At 40.1% G+C, this 11458-nt stretch overlaps 1 protein-coding gene across 2 annotated transcripts in view; it reads right to left on the reverse strand.

Annotated features, from left to right (window-relative positions):
• The window catches only part of LOC101861540 (ras-related protein Rab-5C), a 20766-nt gene extending 10034 nt beyond the window's left edge, over positions 1 to 10732 (reverse strand). Inside the window, exons 1-3 of one of the 2 annotated variants that reach the window (XM_005108287.3) lie at positions 10630 to 10732; positions 2789 to 2842; positions 705 to 1091 (exon numbers count right to left, since the gene is read on the reverse strand). In XM_005108287.3, coding sequence (XP_005108344.1) covers positions 705 to 873 — 169 coding nt within the window. In that variant the 5' untranslated portion in view covers positions 874 to 1091; positions 2789 to 2842; positions 10630 to 10732. The remainder of the gene's footprint in view (positions 1 to 704; positions 1092 to 2788; positions 2843 to 10629) is intronic. The other variant, XM_005108288.3, reaches the window with a different exon arrangement.
• Positions 10733 to 11458: the final 726 nt, after the last annotated feature.

Below are 11458 nucleotides of genomic sequence, written 5' to 3' on the forward strand. Positions count from 1 at the left end.
CAGACAGACAGACAGACAGACAGACAGACAGTTGAATACTTGTAGCTATTAAGGAGGTGGGCTGCTTCAGCCTGCCTACCAGGGCTAACCCCAGACTGAGAGGGATACAACTTCCCAGTAAACAGACGGAGATACTGGATATAAGAAAGCTCCTCCCTTGGGGATCACACCTGCATCATCTGCAAGTGACACAAAGCCCCAACTGCTACACCACAGTCATGGGTAAGGTAAAGTGATACAGAGACAGAGACTAGGAGAGGATGAGAGAGAGAGTCAGAGACAAGGAGAGGATGAGAGAGAGAGACAGAGACAAGGAGATGATGAGAGAAAGAGAGATGTTATCTCAGACGATCTGGCACGAGTGCATGACAAAAAATGCAGACCTCCAAATGAAAGTAACAATAAAGTGGTAGTCTCAGTATGTACATAAACAAACAGATTCAATTACCAAGTCTTACTAAATTACACTTACACACACAATCACAGAGGTTTCAAATCAAGGATTTCCTTGACAAAAGGAAAAAAGAGCCACTGTACAGAGAGTCTGTATCACATCTGGTTGACAAAAATACAACTTCAGAGGAACAGTTCATCATTAAATCAAGTTACATAAAAGTCAGTTACAATTTAAGTAAGACTTTTTCTTGACTGCCATTAACAATCAAACAATAAAAAAAACCCCCCAAAACATTCAGATATATTACCTCCAACTGTAGCTTCACTGTGCTCTGGAAACTGACCCCGCACAAAGCGAAGGGCAATGCTCGACTTCCCGACTCCCTGATCACCCAAGAGGACCAACTTCGTTTGCTGGACCCTGCCTCCCCCGACAGACCCATTGCGAGGGCCGGTGTTGCGACGACCACTGCTCATGTCTCTTTTAGAATGGGGCCGTTTGCTTATCCAACAAAAACTAGAAACTGGAGTTCTTGGAGAATACTGTCCGAAAGAACACAACTGTTGGTTTCATGAAAAATCCACTCTGCTCACAAGATTTTGAGATGAAAAATGCAAATAACTTGTGGTGACTCCTTGCTTTGACCGTGGTGGAATCCTCAAACGTCTCAATCCCCCATCCTTGGGTGAGGGGTCTGGGGGAAAAAAAAAACTTTCTAAAAATAAAAAGGAACACAACGAACGAACTCTTGAACTTGAATAACACAAGTTTCAATTTTTTTCAATAAAGAATCAAATTCAAGATGGGCTTTGACAAGACTGTGCCCAGAAAAATATAAATAAAAACCAAAAACATATTGCTCCAATAGAACCAGCTAAAAAAAAAGGTTAGAGAACATACACAGGGTTTCAAAATATGTGGCAAATTAGCGTTTAAAAACTACTAGTCAGGGGCACTTTTTGGGTAAAATCTGTTATTTTCTGGAGGCCACATAATATCTAAAGAATTTAAACAAGAGCACTTTAAGACAACTTCCTGGGATGCATACAGAGCAAGCCCTAAGCAGCCATTTTACAGGCGCTAAAACAATAATTGACAAGATTTTTCTGTCTATGGCCGTGTGCCTATTCACACCTGGGTAAAGAGAGGAAAATTTGTGGGAAGAGCCTAGCCTTTCTCAAGGACATAATGTCAAGCCTAAGCATCAAGCCTCCAAACCTACAACTTCATCATTACGAGTCTGGTAACCTAACCGCTGAACTACCGACACCACATCTAAGTAGGAGACATTTTGTTTATCAGTTCAAGTTCCAATTTCCTTTTAAGTATACTCTACATTTAAATCATTAACTTAGTCTCTAAAGTGAGCAATCATCCATTCAAGTGTCAAAGAAGCCTGAGAAAAGAGTTCAGCAATGGTTGTCATTCATAGACATAGTTCTCTCCAGAATATGAAGAGCTTTTAATATAGAGAGAACTCTCATGAAAATGGGCAACCTTTAATTTGGTCCCGAGTATGCTGTCTGCAATTTTATTTGAAGCTCCATCTAGTCTGTGCCTCCCATGCAAGGTAGCTGAGTAGTTCCCTGTTGCTACTTTTAAGTGGGTTGGGTTGATGTATCGTTATGCCAGCCTACACATCTATTCTAATAATGTTCAGTCAGGAAAAGAAAAATCTGTCTTTTCCTGTTATTTCCCATACTGACTCAGAAAAAAAGTAGTCATGTAATTTGAAAAAGGTACTGAGTGCAAGCTACGTGGATACTATCAACAATAGTGATAAAATAGAAAGAATGTTTGCCAGACGCACCCAGGATGATAGGAGCGACAAGGAGTGTTATCTTCAGTCTTGACCTGATAAATTACCCAGGTCAACGTAAGAAAATGTTAAGAGGGCCACATTTTGAATTACAGCACGCAGACAGGATTTTAGAATCACAATGATCCACTATCTATTTATATTAACCCATTCAGCAATGACTGAAAGACTACTTTGCTGCTTTAGTCTAGTTGGTGAATTCAACTTTTAAAAAACAAAAAACGTTCATTCACGTTTGACTTGAACAAGAACCATAAACTGCAAGTCAAACTGGTAGTATCTTATTCTGGGCACTAAACTACTGACATATTTATTGGAGTTTGGGTCTCTGACACACATAAAAAAGAATGATAACAATACGACATACATATGCTATACTCTTGTCATGCGAGTCTCTAGGTTTCTCTGTGTATCTTTCTACTTTCTTTTAGATGTTTTCAATCTCCTTCACCTTCCTCCAACTGCTTTCCGCTATCCATTATCTCTACAATTTGAGTTGTCTTTCTCGTCCTTCCCCTCTTTACTTTGAGGTAGTCTTCAGAAAAGAGTACATATTCAATTATTTTATTTACCTGAACTATGAGCATCTGCATACAATTCCTTTCCCCCAGACCTGTCATACAATTCTGAAATTTGAAATGTTTGATATAAGCATCACAGGTGTCAAATCTGAGATTCTTTGGACAGAAGCAATAGCTACCACAACTATATAGCACAAATTGAATTCTACAACAAGAGTAAGAAAGAATAGCCAGAGACGGACTCTGAGGGACATTATGACCCTTTGCTTAAAACATGAGTGGGTTAGCCCATTAATTAGCTGAACTGGCTGAGCCAAGCAGAATCATCGTTGGTTATCTCCATAGTCAAGGTAGGGAGTGATGGATTTCTTTTCCCTCACTTCTTCACATACTGACCACTACCTCTCACTTCTCTCTGCTTCTGTGCACTATTATAGACTGTACAAAAACCTTCAAAACTAATGACGCTCACAAGTAAAATATCTCACGAACATTTTGAACCAAATACAGTCAAACTTGCTTTAACAGCCATAGAAGTCACCTCTCCAAATCAGTCACCAGTAATAATTACCACTGTTCCGTGACACCCCAGTTCTTTTTTTATATTCCTAACCTGTCCCTGGCAGTCCCTGTACAAAACAGCCACGATCAGTTATTTTCATGACAAGTCGGTCTCACTGATGCTCATAGCAATTACTTTCTATAGAAGTTATCTGCAAACCTGTCCTTAGACTGTGTATGTATAGTAAGTTCAATCAATGCAAAGAAGCTGTCATATGACCAACTGCAATTTTGATAGAAATGAAATTTAAAAGGATTTCAGAATCTAAACCATCTGTTCACTTTGTCAAGTCTAAACATGTAACACTCAGAACTTGTCCATAGTGGTCACCAGTCTATAATAGTCACTTTTCCATACTAACTTTTAAAAAATGAATGTTATATAATGGACAAGTCTGCACTTTATCAAGTTAATTTAAAAAATTAGCACTGTCAGAATTATTGCTATACTTACCCTTCTTGATTCAAAGAAGCAGATATAACATGATCTGTCAATTTCACCATCCTTTTTCTTTTAATTTCCTCCACAGTCATACATCCTAAATAAGTCTGCCTCATAATCCGTCAGATTATAAAATAGCATTTCTAGAGTAATTAATTAAAAACATTCCTATCCTCAACGCCTTGTGCACAGCTTAAACAGGTTCAAAAGACATTCAACAGAAAACACACAGAGATATCTTCCATAGATATCTGAAATTTCCCCCTCACTGGTTTCAGAAAAATAATTCTCAATAGCTCATTTTGCGGTAATTTTGCTTTAAAATGAAAAAACATAACAACAATACAATGCGACAGTTGCCATAGTTGTCGAAGCCCACAAAACCTGGCCATTTTTGCAATGGCCCCGCTATTCGGACTCGAGTCTGAATAGCCTCCCGTGGCTATTCGGACTCAAACTCCAATGTGCGTGCGCAATCAACGGGTGTGAAGCGTAGAGGCAATTCGACCTTGGCCTTCCTCGGAATCTAGGATCTGGTCAAAATTTTCGACATAAATTAAGAAAAGTACCAGTGACGTCAAAAGTAAACAACAGTTGCAAAACCTGAAATACTACACAAAAAAAGAAAACAGGGAAACGGCAATCTGAGCTCAAAACCATGAAAAAAGTTGAAAATCAAAGTTTCAGAACAATAAAGGATTGTAACTATCAATAGGTAGATCTAGTCTAAACCCGCTTTATTTGATGAAAAAGACAAAATTATTGATCAGCTGGAAGTCCAGTTCAAAATTAATAAGAGAAAAGTTAAAACCCTATCAAAGGGAACAAAAGTCAGTCATTCAAAGTAACAGAGGTCAAAAGGCAAAGTTTTACAACAGCATACTTTACATATTCAAATAAAAACAGGACAAAACAATACATATATTCTGATAGTGTTAGACAAGCAACAGTCCTTCTAAAGTCTGAATTAAGCAGGGGTATCACCTCAAAATGTTAGTAAAGTCCTTAAAATTGTCATTTCTTGGTGCCAAAAAAAAAATGCACATTAAATTTAAAAACAATATTAAAATGACAGCAGAAGAGTTAATTTGGAAAATCATCAACCAATCAGTAAGTCATGCTTGAATCGATATCATTGGAGATTGAGTCCGAATAGCCACGGGAGGCTATTGAACAGACTTGAGTCCAAAAAGCCACTTCGTTTTGCAATTCCAAACGACATGGCCAGGTTTTGCGGGCCTCGACGACTATTGATAGGCCACATTCCCTCGCCTCGTGGTTTGCAACAGTGGCTGAATTCATCAGCCACACGGTCAAATGGTTAAGGGTATCAAGTAATTATTATACGGTCTTATTTCACAAATTTCTATCATCCTATTACTTGTTACAACATTGTAATTTAGGATAGGCATACAGCTCTCAAAACACAGATACGAATAAAATCCATTGTATTCTCAGACCGGGCGAGAAAAACAATCATTCTTCTCACCCGAGGGAAGAAAAAAAAGGATACTATTCTTATTATAGATGACAGCCAAAACAGAAACAGGAAGTAGTATCCTGTGAAACAACAGTCACAAGACAGAGTTCGTTTAAACCAGGGTTACCAAACACTTTAGGCTACTTAGGGTACTTATAGTATAGTAGTATAGGCATACATCACTCATAAAGAGTGGATATTCTTATCATGTCCTAAGTGAGATTGAAGTGTCCTTTCAAAGGATGTGTGGTCTACTAAAAATACATTGGGGTGTTTAACTGGGGCTGGGATGATTGAGAGTAATGAGGAGAGTGAGAGGTCCTGAGCCTTTGACTTTGAGATTGGGTTTCAAACTAAGCCGAGATCTAGCATGGGGATAAAAGACATGCGATTAAACGTAGTACGACACAAACTAATTTTAGGTAGGGTGGCCATCTTGTTTTACGTCAGACCCGGATATCCCTCCGATCACGTGACTACATCTAAATATAACCAACCGCATGGCACCAAAGATGGAAGTGTCTATATCAAGCTTAATCTACCTCAACCTTTCGCTGTTGGAAGTTCTGATGGCCGAATGGACAGTGTGTCTGTGTTTGAAGTCCTACAACTATTTTATGACCGTGGGAACGAATCCTGGTCCTTGATTTCTTTTTTTTCTTCTCTTCTCCTCCCGACTGACCAACAGTTTTTCTCATAAATTATAATTTGTTGTTTTGTAGTTTTCTATGGATGTAGTGATGAAGCATGCAGGAGGGGGGGGGGTAATCCTCCAGCGTCTTTGCGGCAGTTTTCGAGCGGTTTATGGTCTTTGCATTTACCATGTTTCAATTTCAAGCACCAGCGTTCTTACTGAGAACAACTGAGCATCAACGAAGTGAAATTCCATCATGTCCAAGCACCGGAATTCCAAAATGTTATTAACATACCAGAAACACGTCATTCCATGCCGTACCTCTACAGTATTCAATTAAAATTTTAATAGTCTGTGGGTACCCCAGGACGTAATGACATCACATTACTATTAGCAGCCAATCAGGAAGATATGTCGTTCTACATTTAATCAGATGTGGATAAAATGAAAACATTGTGACTTTGTAAATTTACAAGTAATAGATTTCTAAAACTAGATTTAGGTCTAGTCGAAGTCAAGATGTAGAACTAATCATCTAGAAATCTAGATCTAGATTCTGGACATTCTGGGTTGGAATAGAATAGATTTACCTGATAGATAGATTCTAATTATAAAGTAAGGCCACGGCTTTTCGGACTCCGCGGGAGGCTATTCGGACTCTCGAGTCTGAATAGCCTTCGTGGCTATTCGAACTAAAACTCCAATGTGCGTGCTCAATCACTAGATCTAGGTGTACCGGGTGTGAAGCAGATAAGCAATTCGATCCTGGCCTTCCATGGTTTCTACGATCTGGTCAAAGAACTTAAACAAATGGACGTCGACTGCGGTGACACAGTGCGTACTGTGGTCATTTCTTTACAAAAGATAATATAATAGTAGAGCTGGGCAGTGGGCAACGGTATATGGGAGGGAATATAGATCTATATGCAAAAAAAAAAGGGGTGAAGGTGGTGGGGCGGGCCTGGGGAAGTAAGATGGAGAAAGAGAGAAAGAGAGAGAGAGAGAAAGAGAGAGAGAGAGAAAGAGAGAGAGAGAGAGAGAGAGAGAGAGAGAGAGAGAGAGAGAGACAGAGAGAGACAGAGAGAGAGACAGAGAGAGAGAGACAGAGACAGAGAGAGAGAGAGAGAGAGAGAGAGAGAGAGAGAGAGAGAGAGAGAGAGAGAGAGAGAGAAAGGGGAGGGGGGGGGGCTGTCTTATAAGGACAGATTATTTATGAATTTTATATTTTGATCCCTTTGTAGTCGTGAAACGCAGTGTAATAGCCTACCAGTAGTTTAAAGTCCCAATGAATAGCAACGGGAGACTATTCGGACTCCAGTATACCTCGCTTACTGTACAACCGGTGACTGTGCACGCGCACTGGAATTTGAGTCCGAATAGCCTCCAGCGGCTGTTCGGACTCGAGTCCAAATAGCCACTTCGATAAAGTAAGGTAGTGTCAATTGCCACCGAGTGAAGCGGTGTCAAGTCTGAAAACAACACTATCTTTAGCATTATACATAATGTGTGTCTAAAGGGTCAATTTGTTCTCAACTAAACTAATTTCACTGGACGAGCATTTAGTCTAGAGCTACGGTCCCAACTTGGCGAGTTTTCAATGAGACGTAGGCCTAGATTTAGGCTAGCCTTAGCCTACACTTTGGTGTAGAACCAACAGAGGCAATTCTAGAAGTAGAAGGTCACAAACGCACACAAACTCAAGCAGAAATTCATGTTATATCGGGGAACATAAACCGGGGGACGGGGGTCAGGAAAAGTAAAGACACACACACACACACCCACACACACCCACAGAGGGACAGAGAGGCGAACGTACAACACCGAGCACCCGAGTACAATAAGCTAGATCTACCCACCAATGCAAAAGAGCTCCAATTTACTCAATGGCAATTGACACTACCATAAAGCAAAGTCAAGATCATGTAGATCTAGATCTAGAGATCTGCCTGATATCTAGGGTTGACAACCAACAGAAGAACCTCTAGGCCGTAAACCCCTCTACAGACTATACATACATGAAAGTGGCTATCCTCACCCGGGGTGAGAATAAAAATACGATCTACCTCTCACCCTGGGTGAGACTTGCCAGCGTAGGCTATTCTCACCCGGTGTGAAACAGGACCTGTTTTTCCTCATTTCGGAATACTGTCTATCGGTGTGGATGATCAAATTGATAAAAGCCAAGAAAAAGTTACGTTATAGCACAAAAGTAAGCTAATTTGATCGTCTTCAAAGATGCTATGGCTATTTCATTTTTCGAATCGAGCCGAACTACGCGGGTCGCCATTTTGTTTTGCCCGGAAGTTCTCGCAAGATCTACTCCTCCCCTCTCTCTCTCTCTTTCTGAATACTGTCTATCAGTGTGGACGATCAAATTGACCAAAATAAAGTTAAAAAATGATGTTAAAACATAAAACTAAATTAATTTGGTCGTCTACAAAGATGCTAGGGCTATTTAACTTTCCGAATCAAGCCAAACTACGCGGGTCGCCATTTTGTTTTGCTCGGAAGTTCTCGCGCTACTCCTCTCTCTCTCTCTTTCTCTCTCTCCACTGCCCACAGACAAAATTGCACGCTTTTAGGCTAACATTAACAGTAGCATAGCTGTCACTCAGAAATTTTTAAAAAGGAGGAAATTCACGCGAAAGCGTACGTGCGCTCTCCGAAACCAGTGAGATCCAGAGGCAATATATACTGGAAAATCTAGCCTACGGTTTTGGAAGGGAAAACTGTCATATTGTTAACCATAGGCAACTGAATTAAAATGTATTTGAAAAAAACAACAACAACAAAAACAACAACATAAAGGCAGTAAGTTGACTAACAAGCATTCGAGTCAATTTGACACAGTTTGGACTTGGTGACTAAAAATCTAGTGTTTTTTGCCAGCTGGTGTCTCATAAAAAGATTTCTTTCACTTTAAACGTATACATACATAGACGTAGAGCAGTATCGGATCAAGGATACACAGGCACTCCTGTACAATTGCGGTCCCGTTTGCACTTAGTACCCCTGTAGTGTGTTTCTTATTTAGAGATAAACTGAATTAAAATTATAGCCTAGGCTATCTAATCTAGATCTAGATATATTTAAATATGTGTAGATCTAGATTATATCTAGAGATAGATTTTCTAGATCTAAATCTAGATCTAGAGTCACTTCCGCAGCAGCCACAATAGCCGTCATGTAAACAAACGGGACCGCAATTGTACAGGACTGTAACAGGAGTGCCGCGGGCCGCGATTTCTTTCGCAAAAAACAGCTAGTTCAATTTTCTAATGAACTTTTCAAGTCGCACACCGGCTGCTTCTTTCTCATTCCAGCTCCTTTTATTTTTGCATTCTGAATCAATTTCTCTCGAATTTCCGCCAATTTCAATGACAACTCGACGCGCTAACGTCCCAATGCCCGATCGACACTGTGTTGCTCCACAACAATAAACAATGTGAAACTAGCGCTGGGCCTAGAAGAACGGAAGTAGAAAGCTACGGGCGGACATGCGCAGACCGCGTTTTCGTCTCTCTCCCGGTTCGGTGTTTTCCGCGTGGAAAAAAAAGTATGAAATTTGCGACCACTTGCGGTCCAGCGGAGGAAGGAGGAAAGTTGCGGGGAAAGCTAGATGTAGCGGAGTTTCCGCTATTTAGCGGGAAAGTGGCAGCTATGCAGTAGTAATAGATCTAGAACGTTTGTTCACGGCACAGAATTCTACAATTCTGTTATCACAGTGTAGAACACTGAGAATTCTGTGGTTCAGGGTGAACACTTCACTGGTTGGCCTAGGCTAAGCCTATAACGGTGAACGCCCACCGGGTGAGAATAGCCAAAAGACTCGCCTGCACTATTCTCACCCCGGGTGAGAATAGAGGTGGCCATACATACATACAGAACCTCTAGAGAATACCGATCTGTGTCTAGATTCTAGATCTAGATCTACAGATATGAAAACTCCCTAGATTCTAGATCTAGATCTTGAGTCTAGATGGGACGACTTCCGTAACGAGCGACCACTATGAGACAGAGCAGAATTTAGGGCTTGGGGTAGGGGTAGGGGTAGGGGTAGGGGTAGGGTTAGGGTTAGGGTTAGGGTTAGGGTTAGGGTTAGGGGTAGGGTGAGGGGTAGGGGCAGGGTTAGGGTTAGGTCTAGGCCTCTTCTTTATTGCGTTTCATGGGGTGGTCGCTCGTTACGGAAGTCCTTCCATCTAGATCTAGATCTAGATCTATAGACTAGATCTAGATCTAGACTAGATCTAGATCTAGATCTAGATGTCTATCTTAGATTCTATTTTGATCTAGATCTAGATCTAGAATCTAGATCTAGATCTAGATTTTTAGATCTGCTGATATCTAGGGCAGGGTTGACAACCAACAGAACCTCTCTAGTCTAGATTCTAGATATCTAGATATATCTCTAGATTCTAGAATCTAGATCTGGATTCTAGATTCTAGATCTACAAATTATTTTTTTTATTATACATGGTATACAGAACCTCTAGAGAATACCGATCCGTGTCTAGATTCTAGATTCTAGTAAGTTTGTTGGGGTTTTTTAAATCCTGTATCCACTTGATTGTCAAGTCTGTCAAGTCAAGTGAGTCAAGTGTCCTGAACTTGTCTTGCCATGAGTGCAACCATCTTCCGAGTGACCACTGACGAGCTGTTTTCAGATCATGATATTCATTTTTGACAAAACTGCTCAATTTACAGACAGCTGGCAGAAAGAAAAACATAAATAATTCCCAAAAGTACATCAACGGTAGATATAAAATAAAACTTACCCAAACTCAAAAGTCCCTGCCTGAAATCGTGGGGTGTTCTCCAGTAATCTTGTTTATTTTTCGGCCCACTTCCGTCAACTTTGACCCTTTTCCGGCGTATTGTGGGTACTTTTAGGTGTTGACACAGTTTGTGAACTATGAAAAATATGATACACAACTTGCTGCACACATGAATAAAATTTTGAAATACAACCATTGATTGCCCTGCTCGGCTTTTTTTTTTCTTTAACTACGGGAACGTATTCCATCTCTCCTTCATCCCCATCACTCGAGAAAGCTATTTGCCATTGTATTCAGTGACACTAAAAGAGAAAACGTTTTGCTCAATGTTTTCGTTTACATCGTCTTTACCTTCGAACATAAATTTTAATGGAACTTCCCGTTTCCCTTGATTTTAAAAGAAATTCTTAATCACTTTATCTTTATAGATGGGACGACAAAAGTTGAAAACTTAACGAGGAATTAATTAACCTATTATACAACTGGCAATCCGAAGGATGCTAGCAATAATTTAATAAAAACCATCTGCTGGTGTCTAAAACAGGCATTGCCAATATGGTTCTCCACTCATTTCTCTGTTTTAGAATTAGCAACTTAACTTTTCAATTTTTCTCAAGTTTTCTCCTTGTTAGCAGCATACGAAAAAAAAGCCTAAAGGAAAGTGGGTCCTGGACTATTCTATCCAACCTAGAAGGTATAAGTGCCCAATAGAGAGTCTGTCCGTTCAGTTTCTGACGGTTTCACTGCTCATTAATTTCGTTTGATTTCCATCCTTCTATGCAAATTCTCAACACTCTCCTAAATGAATACATTCAACCCCCCCCCCTCT

This window comes from Aplysia californica, unplaced genomic scaffold (genome assembly GCF_000002075.1).
Source record: "Aplysia californica isolate F4 #8 unplaced genomic scaffold, AplCal3.0 scaffold00675, whole genome shotgun sequence".
Taxonomy (NCBI): Eukaryota; Metazoa; Mollusca; class Gastropoda; order Aplysiida; family Aplysiidae; genus Aplysia; species Aplysia californica.